The 18,824-nt window shown below is 34.5% G+C and overlaps 1 protein-coding gene across 1 annotated transcript in view; it reads right to left on the minus strand.

Annotated features, from left to right (window-relative positions):
- Window positions 1–10,998: 10,998 nt before the first annotated feature.
- The window catches only part of LOC140156037 (F-box/SPRY domain-containing protein 1-like), a 129,134-nt gene continuing 121,308 nt past the window's right edge, over window positions 10,999–18,824 (minus strand). The window contains exon 2 of the mRNA XM_072179144.1: window positions 10,999–12,015. Coding sequence (XP_072035245.1) covers window positions 11,830–12,015 — 186 coding nt within the window. The 3' untranslated portion in view covers window positions 10,999–11,829. The remainder of the gene's footprint in view (window positions 12,016–18,824) is intronic.

Raw genomic sequence — 18,824 nt, forward strand, 5'->3', positions numbered from 1 at the left:
ATTGTTTCAAAAGGGTCCAGACTTTGTTATCAACCAATGTTGACTTGTTTTAGACCTTGAAAAAAAAAATGTAAAAAATAAAACGGAACTGTCTGGTTTTGTCAACAAATAAACAACGGAAATTGTTAAATAAAGAATCAGTCTGCACACACTATCAATATCACACAATGACAAAGTGAAATTTTATTTGGATCACCAAATCCAATAATGCATTTTATTTTTTCTTAAGAAAATCTAATAATTCAGTCATATATAACAGTTGTGTATGATAATAATACACATAATAGAATTCCACATTAACAAATTGGTAGTATATGAAGTGATCACTATTTACACTGGGTGTGAGTGGATGTGATGTGATACAAGACAAACTTGTAGAATGGGGTCATGAAATCTTCAAAATTAGACAACTGCAAAAGGAGCACAAAATTAAGAGGAATACAAAAGTTAAAACCGGACATTAAATCAGAAACTTTGAAATTGATAAGTAGACAAAAAGATCAAGAATCACTTTGAATGAATGCAAGATTAAAGCCACAATGTACGATCATATCAAATCGAATTGGTTCATTTTTTTGTCAAACCTGATTTCTTAGCATGTACAAACTCCAACCTAAATGGAATTAGCCAAATTGGTTGGGTTTGTAGGTCAACAGAGCAATTTTATAATATAATGTCGTAATTGCAACAATAAATCCCCCATAGAAGTCCATGTTTAACAGTAAAAATAGTTGGTGAGGTTCATTTCATTTTACCTCATTATTTCTGCTTCAAATTGACAGAAACCCTTCCTGACAGTTATAACTAATTTATTTCATCATTTTTGGTAAAGAATAACAACATAAAAATTTGACGGAAATATTACATTATGGCTTTAAGTATCACAATTCTCTGTAGTCAACAAAGTTAAGAACTCTTGTCAACCGCTCTCCTGTGTAAATAGTGACCAATCCCTTACCAACATACTTCTCTATGTATCTCACAGTTATAACAAGTAAACTAGTGTTAGATCCATACAAGAAACAAGAAGGAAATGGACCAAATTAGGCTACTCAAATGTTATATTCATACTGTTGGGGCATTCTACCTTATAACTATGACATGGGCCAAACATTTCTGTGTACCTTGCTCAGTCATGTCTTTTACCACTGCAAATTAATATTACAAAGTGTGATACCTCACAATAACAAATGCAATGGATATAACAGTGTATGAAGAAAGTATAACATGTGCTTGATAGGGAAGCATATTTGCAAAACACATGGTTTAACAAATCACCCAGAATGTAGGTAATTTTGAGATCAGTGTTGTAAACCTGTAAGCGCATATGCAATCTTCAGTCTTACTGTAGTTCCAAGACCATATGTGACAAGATCTGGTCCATGGGGGCCAAAGGCGGGAAATTGGAAATTGAGATAAAGGTAAAAATATGGAGTCAAAACACAATAAAATACATAAGAAAATAGGCATCACAAAACTTCATAACTTTAGAACGAAGTGTGCTAGACCTTTGGTGTTTTCAGTATATGATAGCTTAATGTTTGTGTAACGTAATAATCATAGTAACTCAATTTTCAAAAATGCCTCCTTTGGCCCACATGGACCAGATCATGTCACATATAGACTTATATTCAGTAAAATATACCTGTAGACAGTCAGCATTTGATAAAACTTTTTGACCAAACAGAAATACTAGTAACTTGACATTTTGCATGAAGCTTCAGAGTGTTTAGTGCAACCACTATAATACTTGCAGCATACTAACAGTTGTGATACCAAATCAAGGGAATAATATATATGACCATAACATTACAATATCAGATGCTTGGAAACAATAATGACAGATGACAAACAAGTGAACAAAACTATCATATACTTAAAGTCTGTCCACTCTGAAGTACAAAGTAACAACGTGCGCGTATACAGCGCGTAAACAGTGTGCAGTGCTGCGACTCTGCTGCAGGTATGCGTGCCTTCAAAGTCGGCACAATGTGTGCGTCCGCGTCGGTACTTTGTACTTAAGAGTAGACTGACTGTAGAATTGAATAGTGCAATGAACTGCATTAAATTAAAGGAGGTTACACAAGATGAGTCCAGACTTCATAGTTTGATGTGACAATTAAAGGCGCATTTCATGATCCACAGCATCATCCCCTCTTTTCTCAAAAAAAAAAAGATGAGATTTGTATACACTGGAAACCTCTCGCTACATAATGTGTATGTACAATAAATTTCTTGAAGATTAATTTGTTTAGCAAAAATATTGTGAAATATGAAATATGTTCTGGAACTCCAGAACGACATCATAAAAAGAGGATGCTAGGATCACGAAATACTCCTTTAAGGAGCCTGGATTTATATGTTTCCTCGGCAGTGCTTTACTGGCTCTAGACAGGTTGAATAATACACAGTAGTAGTAACAAAAGTATAAATTGCAATGAATGTGTACATAAATAATATGTGACACGGTCAAGGGAAATGAGTCTTGAGTTACTTAATACAGATTTTGAGTTATTGGCAAGACAGGTGCCTAATTATTCTTCTTTTTAAGCAACTGATAACTTGGCACCAAGGATTTCAATTTTCAATGGGCTTGTATTATACAAATATTGACTGCTATGAGGGGCATGGTTAAAATTTTGAGATCTCAAAACCTTGGACCTATAATTTTAACCATGCCCCAAATAAAAAGCAGTCAATATGTTTTATATATTAAATCTTAAGATTCTGGTCATCTGTTTGGTTAAAAGCATAGAATTTGGGAAGAAAAATTAATAGTTTCAATGCGAACGGCACAGTTTACAATCTGCGATTTCCGCGTAATTATAGCGAGCGAAATTATTAACGTGTGCGTAATATCATTTTACGCTGGGAACAACGCACACGCAGAACTATGCCCGGGGAATAGTTACTTTTGCGGGCATAGTCAAAACTATGCCCACTCTTTTAACCAATCAGATGGTGGGAATCTTTAGAGGTATATAAAACAAAATATAGTTACGGTCCAGTTAAACTGATGTGAAAAAAACTGACTATGTTACTCGCTCATTAATACGATTCATTTGCTTGATCGTGTCATGTTTCATGTCCAAATATTGCACTATTGTACAAAGAGAAAGGGAAAAGAGGCAAAGGTAACTTTAATCTGATATTTTACTTCAAAACAAATGTTATACTTGATCTAAACCAGGGCTCAAAATACACAGGAGCTAATGGTGATTTGCTCCAGAAATGAACCAAAATAGCCCTTGTGAAAATGATTTGTCAATGACAATGAGTACTCACTCCGGCTACGTTTTGTAGAATTTACACCCCCTCATTTTTTGTAGAATCTACGGCCCTTGTTATCAAAAATTATTTGGGGCCCTGATCCAAATCCAGATCAATTTGACCAGGATTTTAGCAAAAGTTACAAACAAAGAAACCAGTGATCAACAGAAATGTGCCAAGATACAATTGTTGTAAGATGCAAGAGGTATTTCCAAACCTCGTAGTGTGTTGATGAATAAATAATTAACTAGAAACGTCACAGTTTTCAACACAAGGCGTCGATTGGGATGCCTCCACCATGGGGCAGTTTAAATTCAGAAAGATATTATAGCAGATAAATGTCAAACTGTATGAGTGGTAAACAAACAAACAAATATTACACTCAAATGACCTTTGACCTCATTATTTGACCTTATAACAAGCTTACCAACAAATATATGATGGTACCCATAATGCAGCTATGACCCAAGTTTGGTTGCATTATAACCAAAAGGCTTGAATAATGGTATTTTACAAAAGATCTTTGACCTCAGTATATGACCTGGAATACCCCCTTAAATATGGGGGTTCCCATAGTGTAGTTATAATCTAAGTTTAAAATAAAATTGGATCGATTGAGTCCATATTTATTGGTCGAGCTATGGGTTTTAAAATATTGGACGAGACATAGTCTAGTCCAATATTTTAACCAATAAATATTGGGTATAAAGCATCCAATTTTATCATTATTATGTGTTGGATCCAATATTTTCACACACTTGGATTCATCAAAACATAATAATGGTTGCAATAGGTTTAGAACTTTTCATATATTGGACAAATTTTAATTTACAAAAAAAGTAGAGTTTCTGACCATGGCCCACCTATCCTGAAATCTGAAGTCAATCTGCCTATCCATTCATGAGATACAGCATCCGTAAGTACGGTTATTGCAAAAGCAGTATGCCTCAAGGTGGAGGCATAAAACTCACCTGTCACGTGTCACCTATATAGAATATCATATGCAGAAATAATGCTGAAGTTTTGTCTACAATGAGAGATCCCTGAGCCTAGGAAAAGAAGGTAATAATATGGAATTTTGCCCTTCTAATATAAAAGAATTTGTATAAATTGTAATGGAAATTGTACAGCGGATATTTCTACATATATGTACTTATATGCTTTGGTTTTAAACTACAAAAATTGTCTTTAAAAAAATCTACAACTGACTATCAAAAAGTGTAATATTTTGTATAATGTTTGATATAACAAGTCAAGTGATATTCTGGTTAGGTAGGGGGTCATTAATATCATGATTATTACTAAATGTGATATCATCAACCAAAATCAGAACACTTTACCCAGGACACTATTAGAAGTGTTTGTATTATATAAATTTGTACAGGAGAAGTTGAGTTGAGAGATCTGCACTTTTTGGTTACAGTCAGTGTTCTTTTATGCTTTCAGAGCCCTGTTCAATATTGTGTGCAAAAATTATATTGAGAAAGTGAACATGTCTTATATTCAATGTGTGAGTTGTCGAGTTGTGGTGTGAGTTAAGAGGTAGATATGATGATACACAGTGTGTGAAAGTAACTGACGGAGTGAGATGACAACAAATAAGGTCATTACCAAACATAAAGACTGCCCTCTAGTGTTTCAATAGGGAAAATAAGGTCAGCGGCATATAAATGCGTATGTGGGAGGTGGTGATGTTGAATACTGTACTCTATTTATACAGTACAGTATATGTCGTTTTATAATAGTGTATGCAATAACACACAACACATTTAGTTTTAATATAGAGAAGGGAAAATGGATGAAAAATACAAATAATAAATAAATAAATAAAAAAAGAACACCAAATTTCACATTAGAATGAGAAATTAAAATGTTTCATTTAGTTGACAACATCACCTAATGAGGCCAGTGTTTCTTGGGGTACGTGGGACATTCAACAGGATTTTAATAGCCTATGCCGTATACACAGTAGGTATATATGCTGACTTTGACAGTCATCAGTTTGTGACAACCCTTGGGACATAATCTGATCCAGTTTAGCCAATATCAGTGTTTGAAATTGAAATGGGTAAAAATAAGGAGTAAAAATATAAAACCCAAGTAAACATGCATTTTGAAATATAACTTCACAGTCAAGATTACTAGAGATATGGTGTTCTCAGCATTGTGAAGCTTACCAAATGGCCAGTTAATGGTATGGTATATAATTTTCAACATAGCTGATATTGGCCTAATGGACCAGATCAGGTCATACATTATGAATAATGAATGTACCACAATTCTTTATATTTATAGTTCTATTTAAAGAGGACACTTTTTGTCAGTCATACTGCCATACCTCTAAAGGCTGCCTGCCTTGTGTGATTTGTTTTATTATTGTCATCTAATTGTGATATGACACACTATTTTGAGGTAACATCACAAAATTGCAATCTCATATCCATTCACAAATGGAAGAAGCCTGCTGGAATATAAAATAACAATCCCGGGATAACAATGCAATATTTTGTCACTTATGACAGAGTCATCCATACTTAAATTAAATTCTGTCTTCTATAAGGTACCATGGGCCAATACACATGATAAAACAAATAAAACAAGTGGCAGGTATGAATGGTTGTGGAATCAATCTACAATCAAGTGCAAATTTCCCTGGGACACTTGTTCATATTTCGCGCCCTCTGTTCAATAAAACCGGTCATATGAAGTTCGCCATATGATATTTTATTTGTATAGTTTCCAACCTATTTCGAATCCCCTCCCCTCCCTCCCCCCAATGTTGGAGCAAAAATATAGGCCATTTAAAAAATGAGGCGTTTGGTATACAACATTGAATAAGGGGTGCGAGGAGGGTCATTGAACTATGAAAGTGTCCCAGCAAATTTGCATTTGATTGTAGAGACCTGTTCCTCTGCTATCTTAAAAGCTACCTTAGAACTATCCTCAAACATGGCTGCCATTTCAATTGTTCAAATACTGTTCTGGTTGGCTTATTGCATAGGGTCTATATGAAATACAATAATGATAATAAAAATCACACAAGGCAAACCTTTGCGATACGAAAGTGTGTGATGCAAACAATGTTTTGTGCTGCAATTTTCATACCCTTATAAACTATAGTGCAAATAATCAAGCACATATTACAAAGAGTAAAAGGGTTGTAATAATGCGTAGATAACTAAAAGTTAACACGTTTTAAAAACACAAAAAAGGTGACATTGTCCCAATATGAAACACCAATTGCACAATAAATGTCACTTATGCAGCAGTTAGTTTGGATTAAAAAACAAAATCTTGGGAAATATTTTTGTTAGAATATTTCCCTCGCCTATTACAATATTTCTTTACTCCTTACTTTTTAATAAACATTGTATACATAATACCCAAATAAAGTAAATGGGTTTACTCTAATGCAGTCAGTGACATCAGTGATTATTTCATTGGCACAACTTGAAATCATGAATGTGAACAAACGCACATGTTCAAAGAAACCCCATAAATGTGTACATAAATAGCCACCTGAATGCACCAACGCCACTGGCTACAGCCTTTTCATCCAGGAACACTCTGATAAACTATCTGTTTTTCTTAAAACTAATAATACTGAAGTGTGTGTACAAGTAGAATGTAACAAAAACAAAACAGCACAATGAAGACAATGCTCAATGTGCAAAAAACAATGCTCACTCCATTTGGGAGGCAAGATCTGCACTAATGCGCAGTGTAAGTGCATATAACTTGTGTCGTCTGCACTCTAAGGAAGTCTACATTTATCTTGATTACAAAAATGTGCATTAATGCAGATCTAGGCTCCCGTTATGAGGGCAAATAATATTTCATCTACTTGGCTAGATTAGGTACAGGCTGTCCACTTTGAAGTACAAACCAAATCTGTGGCATCGGGGTCGATGCTTTGCATCACACGCACTGCGTGTTAAAAAAACGCGATGCATAAAGAGCGTGGTGCACTCGGCAATTACAAATTGCGCAGCAGTTTGTGTGCCAAAGAAGCATATACGCATTGCACTGAATCCCATACCTCCAGTTTCCGAGGTCTATTTACTTTGTACTTCTGAGTGGACGGACTATACATGATCTTCAAAGATCACAGTATTTGTGTGAAATGCATCTGTATATAAATGTTCGCATGATTACCGACACTTACCACATGGCTTTGTTGTTGAGTTATGGTACTAATTCTGTAATACTCTGATTTGGCACTTTATATTATTTTAAAAAACACATTTTTTTTAACTAAACAATTGCAATGAGTGGTTATTTAGACTATTCCAGTTAGAATCCATACACCCCTATTTAAGACATGCATTCCACACAGGGACTCCCAATTTCAAATGGGGTTACCTGAATGGGTGACTCCATATGAAATTTACACCCTGGTGTGGTAGATTAAGGTCATGTCTTCCACAGGGGGTATATGGAATTCAACTGGAACAGCTCATTTCTTATATAAGATGCTTTAATAAATTTTCACACAAATTCTGCAGAGTTTTTAAGCTTTCAAGTAAATGTAATTAATTGCCCCCTTTAACACATGTACATATCATCATTTCCATAGCACATTACATAAACACCTTTCTTCTAACAGTTATCAATTACAATACTGGTGACCATGATTACAATATATTGGTGATCAATATTTTCAAGACATAATTGGCTTGCATGCATCCATAATCATCATGTTTACAACATAATATGTTAGTAAAGATTAATCATTTCTAAAGATATATATTGTTTTATCTCTCTTCTATTGACAGCACTCTGTACAAACTATAATTCACTTCTATATACTTATATACATAAGAAACAGCATCACAACCTAACTGCCAACTTTGGACCCAAGATGAATCCTTGAGGAACCCCTATATCCATTGATCTCATTATCCAAAGAAAATGTACACTTTTCTTGGGTTGAGCTTATATAAATATAACTTAAACAAGTTGGTACCAAAATGGATCCTTGGGGAACCCCCTTATGAATGGCACCAATAGGCAGTGTTTGATGACTGGCTGATGACAATGTCCTCTTAATGCTGCGGATTCAATGAGGATGGAATTGATCTAGATAGAGTCCAATAACAAGGCAGTTGTGATGTGGCTCTGTATCTCTGAAAAAGGCTATTGAGGTTTCAACTTTGGAATAACCATCTGCATACATCTAGTTTCATATCTTTAAGGGGGTACTACACCCCTCGATAAATTTGTGTCAATTTTGCATTTTTCTCAAAAACTAATAACACAGTGGTAACAAAAGTTATGTATATTATAGGGCAAGGATTCCAATTACTACACTGGAATTTCAGTGACCCAAGACAAGCGGTTCGTTATTTATGATAAGAAATAAGGTACCGCTAGGGTGTACCTCATTTCCGATCATATATAATGAACCGCTTGTCTTGAGTCACTGAAATTTCCGTGTAGTAATTGGGATCCTTGCCCCAATAAACTACATAACTTTTGTTACCAGTGTGTTATTATTTTTTGAGAAAAAAAAAAAAATAGTCACAAATTTACCACAGGGGTGTAGTACCCCCTTAAAGAGAAGAAATATGGATTTCAAAAATGCTGACAAATTCACATTAGTAATAAATGTATTGGTTTCCTGATATCCCTGTGAGCCTGTGACATATTACTCACACCTGGTGGCAAAACAATACTTTCCTTTCATAAAATATTCTGTTCTATTCTGTTTTATATGAATTTGCAGAAAATAATTTATAGCCGAATGGTGAGCTTTGATAGTTAGAGTTGCAAGTAAAAATACATAACATCAATTTCAAAGAAAAAGATAATTTAGAATGAAAGAACAGCTGTCCTAATTACAAGTGATTTTAAAATTCTATCAGTTTTTGGTACCAAAGAGAAATGAGCTATGCATATCTCCTTCAATGCACATTTACATTCAAATGGTTCGAACAAATAGGTAGTTAGTTAATGTAACTAAAAATGTATGAGTTGTTTAAATAAAATCATAAATCACAACTCGTATACAAAATATTCATGTTTGTTTTCTCTTCTGAGCAACAATGATTAAGTTTTCCCATTGTAGAAATAGGAATTTCTCATAACAAAAATAGGGAGTTGAATTTTAAAGAACACATCAAGAGTCTGCACACTATTTAGCAGTAGGTCAGTCCATGCAAGTATCTGGAATGGCTGCCTTATGGTAATCTTGTGGCAAATTACACTATACTTTGATCAGCTTGTAATCGGTGAGCCTTATAACATCACAGATTAATATCAAAATATTTTATTTTGAGAATTTCTTGTGACATCTTGCCCTTAGCATCACAAATTATTAATTCAAGTCAAGTCCTATACTTTGTCTACTTTTTTTAACACACAAAATAAAGACCAGACATGTAAACTAATAACACTCTTAACGTGGATCTACTTTTTCGCGTAGTGGTAAAAGCCTAACATTTTCGCATATTACAAGCTGATCAAACTATATGTCAGTTAGTGTTTGTGATGGCTGCCTCATGGTATATCTTATGGCAAATTACATTATATCAGTCAGAAGAATGCAAGAACATCAGAAATGTCTTGGATTTTGACAATTCTTGGTGAGCAACACATCGCTCTCCAGCAAAATTAATGGAGAGCTTTCAGGAGAGTGATAACCCTCCTCACCTCAAAGCCTGTATTTTATTGTCTCTTAATGTTATTGCATTCTTCTGATGAAAACAATTAGATAATCCTAATACTTCTGGGTACTGTGCATATGGTTTGCGAGACATGTCTGTAAGTGATTCAGTGTTTGAATAACCATATCTGCAGCAGCTATCCAATGTCTGCACACATCAGCAGCTAAAACATCATTTATATACATAAGTACAAAAGGCAGCTATTCCAGACACAACTTCTTGCACTCACATGATCAATTGTTTTTGGGATAAGCCACAGATTTAATGAAAGGAGAGCTCTCAGACAGGACTTCTGACAATAGAGGTTGTCAGTCTGACATCCATGTCAGACATCTTTCTAGTGTACCACCAGCAACCTGTACTACACCTGGACAACATTCCATGCATACAGGTGGATGTAAGGTGATGGAACTATGATTTAATGCTAAGAAGATAATAGGCTGACAACCTCTATTATAGAAGCCACTTGACATGGCCACGATTGGAAGCAGACCTCGAATTAAGCTGTTGGGCATCACAATTTGCACTCCATAATTTGCCTGTTGTGATACAGCTTTCAAAGCGGAGTGATCCAACTTTAAATATGAAAAGCATTTTTTATTTGACATTGCACTTTGCACTCCCATTTTCAATTGATATTGCACCTAAACTGCAAAGTATGGTGCCAATTTGAGGTCTGATTGTGAGACTCTTCCATTGTGGCTGCCACTGTGAAAGAAACTATAGCACTAATCTGAGCCGAATTAAAAAGTTTAGTTTGTGTCTGATGTCAGGGCAAAGTCGGGGGCAAAGGTGTGGCGTGATTAGTTGCCGACCTGAGCAGTATGGCATTTTTGGTCTGCTTGTCATATCAGATGCAAACTAGTCTTTTTACTTCTGTCTCATGTCATATATAGGCAGCTTTCAGGAGCCCTGACACTGTTGTCGAAGCAAAGAGTTATCTCCCATTCATAGATATCTGTCTACCTATCTCAAAAATTAAATGGAATAAAAGCACATCCTATCTTTGACAAAATGAAGCTTTTTCATGTACCATACACATCCAACCAACTGAACAACTGGTGGGTGTGCCAAAAAAACAGCCTTGCATCGGATTTTGTATTGAGTTCCCAGAAAATTCATGAACTGCTTGTATTGATATATTGCACATTGCAGAAATAAATGGTTCACACACAAGTGTTTTTGTAGTTGTAAGTTGTAGCACCCCTGGAATTGTACATTAGTTTCTTCTCGGATTCATGTCGTTTTTTGCTTTTTGGGATCTAGTGTAATTCTGGGAGAACATCTTGAGGCAGCATGTATATATGTGGAACAACTGGCTCCAAGAAGATTGTATCCCATGATTCCTTGCATATCTCATAATATCCCTGCATTGTGGTGTTACCATGGTTACTAGGCAGCCATTTTGGATCTCTTGAGGTAGTCATCAGCCATTTTTCATCCTTTGTTTCTATGATAGGCGTCATATTCAAATGTCCACTGGTTAGCAACTGTCTCAGGAAAAAGAAGCTGCACACAATTTGTCTCCAACTGTGAATGATTTTATTCTAACTGCATCCTCAAGTCGACATTTTCCTCACTTCTCAAGAATTTGATTTCCTTACATTGCGGAAATGTATCAGAATGTATAACAAAACCTGTGGCTTATTTCTTATGGAAGTGTATTTCCATATAGCATATTTCATTTAGCAAAATATTACCATGTTTGACTCAGCACAGTCTGATATGCGCAAAATACATAATACACAAGTTTTCTTGTACATACTGATACTTTCTGATTTTCCCGCACAAGGAACCATCAAAACAGGAACCAGCATCATGCAAGGAACCATACATGCCTAGTAGTTTAAAAAGTGGACAAGTTTGTAATAAACCTCCCACAATGCAACATTCGTCATCCATCCAGCGGTTCACCTAAATATACCATAGTCACTTCTGTGTTTCCATAAACCGCTGATATTGCAGGATATAATTGTTCGTCTGGAAGACCACGGAATGCGACACCTAGAAATTCATATCCCCTCTCGAATGCAACATAATTGTCCTCCATGTCTAAAATCACCCGTATCTTTTCCCCGACCTGTGATAAGGAGAGACAAAAACAGATGGAGAAAAGTTAAGCTTCATATTTCATATCAGTTCACATTACATAAGTAATTTTTATAACTCACAAGTGTATACTGAAGGAAATGTCATTAATTCATCTACAAGCATAAATGCCTGTAAATGGTGGTTGTTTTAATGAAAGATATGAAAGGCAGACACCCTCCACAAAAGCATTATTTGGAGTTTGAGCAACTGATACAGGACCTATACAAACATGTATTATTGTCTTGTTTTTGTGGGTGTCTGCCTTATGTCTCTTTCATGAAAAAACTCACTAATTTAGACAGAATTCTACAGTATAAAAGCCCGCTACAAAAGTGTTCAATTTGGGTAACTTTATCCAAAGCCATCCAATATGGCGAAATTTTTCCTAGCTTAATATTTAGCTATTTTTATATTCCAATGGATAAGAACAGTTGCTGGATGAGCAGCATTGGAAATAGCTGGTATGGCGTAGCAAAATGCTACACAATTTGATCAATTTGCTACACAATTTTGGAGTTGAGTAGTGTTTTTATGCCATAGACTTACACGCTGAAGTATGTGAATGTACAGAGAGAAAAGTAATGCAGCAAATTTTGCTACGCATAAAAAAAAATGCTTACTTCCAACACTGTGGATGAGTGCAACAGAACATTTTAGACCTACAATATAAGTGGGCAACAGATACCTGTTTGCTTAACAAAAATACATTTACTAAATTGTTCCAGCATTTGATGATCACTCAATCATAAGTGTGTGCTTACAAAAATCTTCCTAAACCCAGAACACATACTTGTACAAATGTACATCTGGCAATAATATACAGTGTTGCCTATGGGTACAAATTGTGCAATATTTAGTGATTTCTGTCATGTCTTATTGGTATTTATGACACAATCTGATCCAATCATGCATTTTGAAAATTGAGTTGCTATCATCGGCAAATTTATTAGTATACAAGCTTCCTATTTCAGAAAAACTAACAATCCCACCATGCATGGTTCCAAAGATAAGTAAATTAAAATGTAAATTCATTTTCTTGCTTTCTTTCTTCTTATTTTTGTCCATGTCTTAATTTCACAGTTTCATCTTCGACCCGAGTGGATCTGATTGTGCCACATATTTCCATAAATATCATTTTTGGTAAAACTTATGCTGCTTGTCAATTTGTCATCATCAGATACCACTTCATGCAAATTTATGATCTTACAAAAATCAATAATTATTTGAAATTAGGAACCATCTGTAACATTAAAATCAAATGTGTGCTTATTCTACAGAACATTTATAGCAACACTGCCTATCTCCGTAATCATATCATCTCAAATGATTGAATTAATGTCATGCCCTAAAACTGAATCTCATCAGCATAATCTCTTAATCCTTTTATCCTGTCTCCGTGAAACCTGATCTTTTGCCCCTCTTCAACTAAGCCAGTTGTGAACCGTAAGTATGCTTCAAGCAAGCTTCTACTTCTGTATTTCTGTGTACGCATATATTTATGCGAGTTTGCAAAAAATATACAATTTCTAATTGGTACTTTGCATTTCTTGAAAGAAAAATCTGCAGTGATTTCTTTCTTCAAGCAACATTATTGCCATTGTGATTTGGTAATATGTATTTAAAATTCAGAACGCCCACATTTCACTGTTTGTACATGTACATAGAATCCGAAATAATTTTCACTATTTTACCTGATTTTCATATTTTGTTATTCCGATCCTTTTACATAAAAATGTGGAAATATTTATTTTTAGTATTTCTCTTCAGTATTTCAGTTGACATTTTACTCACATCCATGAATTTGACACCAAATGTCTAATTTGCAAAATTTTGCATCTATCTGATCAAAACCCACTAATTCAACCTCTAAAAAAAACCTATTTGCAAAGTAATCAGACTACAGATATTGGAACGCATTGTGATGAGACCCAACTATTGAAAACCAGGTCAACCACTGGTATTTTGATTCTCAAACAGCCATTTCCTTCTCCTTTTAGCTTTTGTTTCAAGAAAGAAAAAATCCTCCAAATCTAGGTCGGTCATTCTGTAATGCCCACAATCCCTCCTACATTATCAACAATTTAAACCTACCTACCCAGATTCCCCTAATTGCTGAACTGGTTTAGTCATCCCTTAATTAGTCTACCCCACATGTTATTTTAATGACCGACCATGACTAAAAACAATAACATCAGCTTGCGCTGGAGACCAAATCCCAATGGTCTGTTATGATTATACCTATCAGAAATTTATTGATCATTTAGCAGTTGATAAAGAAATCTCAGTGTACCTATGATTAGAGATTTGCAACCTGGAGGATTATTCTAGCCAAGCTGACAGTTTTTATGCTGATGGGTTGTTTTGTGAATGAATAATAATAAGTCTATCATAATGTTATCTTTCTGTCATCTGAAAATTTACTACAATAACCTAAGGCACCTTTAAGTAAACCTAAGAATTAAAGGTGCTCTATGCTGTTTTTATATTGAGAATTTACTACAGTAACCTTAACTCGAATGTAAGTTCATACAGTAACCTAAGGCACCTTTAAGTAAACCTAAGAATTAAAGGTGCTCTATGCTGTTTTTATATCGAGGTAAAACAGTGCTTTATGATCACAACTTTAAATAAAACTAGGGGATATTTTGACAAACAAGTTTCACAAAGTAACATTCATGCTAAAAATGCAAGGAGTATGGGACCAGTATATTGGAAGTGGTTCCAAAGTAAAACAAATGAGGCACCATTGAAATTGGTATGCAATGATGGTAATGTTTGGGGAATTAATAAAAGTGCCATTACTATTCAAATGAAAAAATTCACATTCAAATTCAAACAAAAGTACTTAGAAGTGCCTCAAAATGTCTGAACACCTATATTCATAATGTCGTAATGTTATCAACTCAAAATTAGAATGATCATGCAAACAACCACATTTTGAATAATATAAGATGCAATCACAAGACATTTTGACTCACTTACTGCAGGACTAATGGCTACAGAAAATCAAACTCTGAATATTTCTTTGTTTAGTGAGATTTAATATGCTTTGTTATTTTGATTCTATATATTGTGGGTCTTAATGTAAACTATGTCTCATTTTCTCTCCATTTCTGTTTTTTACTGTAGTAAATAAGACAAATACAAAACAAAAATTATTGTAAATTATTTTTGTCTAAAAAAAAAAAAACACATTGTAAAACAAAAGCACAACACTTTCAATCAGCATTAAATTAACAGACGCCCATGTTCCAAAACAAAGCAGTTTGTTGCACCAGGTGTAGTATGTTGCCAAAACAGTCACTGTTGTTACAAATAATGCTCCTAATATCAACACTACATTAGCATGTAAATAAAAGGTAAAAACAGCCTGGAGAAATATGCTAAGAAAAATGTTTAATATAACAATGATACCTCTGCTCCACCTGCCTTGTCTTGATTGACTTCAATTAATGTAGTATCATTATCGGGGAAATCTACCTGGCACTTTTTCCTGGTTTTTATAAATAAAGAAACATGCAGCTTTAACTATTGCGATCTAAGACTTCACACAATAGTGCATGGTGCATCAACAGACTCATTTGGTTGTTGCGATGTGTAGTATATATAATATGCCCCACAGCTTATATTGTATTGAGTATATAACCTACAGCCTATAATCATATGGATCAGCCTTCAGCATTGCCTTGAAGGTGCACTTAAGGTGAGTGCAATGGTAGGGGCCATATCTTAACCATTTTTAACCATTTAAATAAAAATCTGCAGTGCACTTCATAAAATTAATACAATGATCATTAGGCCAAAGAAAAAAAAACGGTTTGTCTCAAAGCTTGCGCACGCATTTGTAAAATTGCACGATTTAAAAAAAATAGAGATGCAGAAATTTTTTTATTAAAAATTTTTTTTTAGTTTTTTCCAGAAAAATTCAGCAAAAATCGGACTTTTTTCTCTGAAAATACCATAAAAATACCAAGTCCGGAATAAAAACAAAACAACACACATTTCACATTTCTTTTCAAACCACTCGTATGCTTTGAGACAAACCTTTTTCTTTTTTTTTGGCCTTATGAAATGCATCAAGGAATAAAAGCCAATAATGTATGAAAATGAAAGTTTGGGGCATGTTCCCCTCCTGAAAACAATCATGCACATGGGATAGAAATGACACCCTATACCAAGCTTTGGGATCTCCTTTATAGAATCCATACCATTCCCCTTGTATGTCTGCATTATTTGTACCCTAGGTCATGCTCCCTTCTGACCTGCCTTAAGATTATACTAATCCACAACTGGATCAGAATCAATCTGAACCAATCTGTATTTGTAGAGATCATGTAGATATCCCTAATTTTTATCAACATTTATCCTCTTCTTGCTGATGTAATTTACAAATTCAATGTCTTCATTTTATCAAATAAATGGTCAAAATTACTCAAGATTATTTTAAAAATAGTAACACACAAAAAAAACTGCAAACTGAGAACTAAGACTCAATGGCTTAATCGAGACGTATGTATTGAATTAGCTATACATCATTTGTTGTAAATTCTTGTATAGAATTCTTGTATTTAGTCTTGGTATGCATCTTTTCTTTTCCTTTCTCAGATTTTAACATGTAATTTTTTATACTTTTGAACAAAGATTTGCCCTCTGATGACCCACTTAAAAAGATGACAGTAATTTGTCTTATTGTTCAAAACATTTATAACCTGTCGACTTCTTTTGATTTGGTTCCAGTTAATATGTAATAAATGCTGCTTCTATTTCAACACAAAAACATAATTAGGAAGGGAAAATCCAATTTTCTATTCTTTTGTTACGCTCTCTAATTCAAAGCCAAGGTTCACAGGCTTGCTAATTGCAATCCATACATTACATTTCTTAATATTTGATCAAAACTTAATTATGTCTTCTTTGCTATTTAACAACACAGAAAGATAAATTTCCTTTAGCAATGGAAGCAATTACAATTGCATCACTAATGATATACATGCTTGATTGTAGCAATATACAGCTGCCTTAAGGGGAAAAAAAGCATAAAGCTTTATTTTGGCATGCATTAGAATTATCAGTTATGCAATGTTAATACAATGTCATGGCAGGATTACATTGCACATTATAGTTTTAAATAAGGTTACGGTTGCATTGGATTTGTATAGATACAGGTGAACACCCAGGTTAAAAAAAAGGGTTGAGAAATAGGCCGATTTGATATGATTTTGCCAATCTAATGTGTGGGCGAAAAAAAACCTGCAAATGAGTACACAAAAATAGCAGAGCAAACAAGGACACCTTGCAACCGAGCCCATCCATGCCTGCTCTACCTGCCAGTGTGTTGCAAAGAACATATAAATGCATATATAAAACAATGTCTTAATTGGCAGTGTATATCTCAGTTGGGTAGTAAAGAGGAGATAGCAATACATACATTATGACTTCCATAGAGAAATGCTGTCTTCAGTAGATAGCAATACAATAATGGCTTCCATAAAGAAATGCTGTCTTCAGTAGATAGCAATACAATATGGCTTCCATAAAGAAATGCTGTCTTCAGTAGATAGCAATACAATATGGCTTCCATAAAGAAATGCCGTCTTCAGTAGATAGCAATACAATAATGGCTTCAATAAAGAAATGCTGTCTTCAGTAGATAGCAATACAATAATGGCTTCCATAGAAGAGTCTGATTGGTCTATGGTTTGGAACTTAACTCAGGTGTGTAAAGTCCACGGTTAGATAGGAAAAAGTTGTAGGGCCTCATTGGCAGGTCTTTATGAGTATGTGCCTAGGTGAAAAGGGCCAATTTATAAACACTTTGAAAAATTAGGCAGATAATACGGTCTTACTATCCATATCAATCAGAATCACAGAATTCTCATCAAAACTTACAATGCTATTTACAACAATGTACGCAAACCCTCAAATACTGGCAGAATTGACCCAACCTGAAAGAACATATTTACATAGCAGCTGTTTGGTTCATTATGGCAACAGCATCTTTTAATTGCCGAACACACCAAATTCAAACACAAGATTTTACACATTAGTAATAATAATGCAATGCCTGATACATTAATACTTTTTGGTGCTTTGATTCCCGTAAGTGCATTATAGAATTTTTTTTAGAAGATAAAATTTCATATTGAACTATATAGTATCTACGTAATTTTATTTAAAAGCTTTCTACAATATCCAAGTTTCAAATATAAGGATGGCCCCAATCACTGCTTGAAAGTCTCGTACAGTATCACAAGAATGGCTGCCTTGTACATGTTGTAAAGGATTTGATTATTCTCCAATGCAAGAAAAAAGCAATAGCTGCCGTGAAGAAAGTGCCAACAGAATTACTGACATCATCAGTCGCCAGTTTGTCGTCTGCTTAGATTTAATCCATTCTGCGTATGTTGTAGAAAACAGCAGTGAAATCATGGGGTACCACAACCAATGCTATCCAATCACAGGAAAAAATGGTACTGATTAATTCATTCAGAAGTGTTAAAATACACAAACCATGAGTTTAAGGAATTATTAATATCACTAATGGACTATTCCTGTTGGAATCCATACACCCCTTATGGAAGTCATGACCTTAATCTTCCACACAGGGGGTATATTTCAAATGGAGCCAGCCATTCAGGTATTCCTATTTAAAATCTATACACTCCTGTGTGAAAGATTAAGGTCATGTCTTATAATAGGGTGTATGGATTTCCACTGGAATAGCCCATTGCATGCCTGTGGGGTGAACGGAAAGGTTTGCGCATAAATAATTAATTAGTGCTGTTTGTGTAATGAGCT

The sequence above is a fragment of the Amphiura filiformis genome, chromosome 6 (genome assembly GCF_039555335.1).
Source record: "Amphiura filiformis chromosome 6, Afil_fr2py, whole genome shotgun sequence".
NCBI classification, from domain to species: Eukaryota; Metazoa; Echinodermata; class Ophiuroidea; order Amphilepidida; family Amphiuridae; genus Amphiura; species Amphiura filiformis.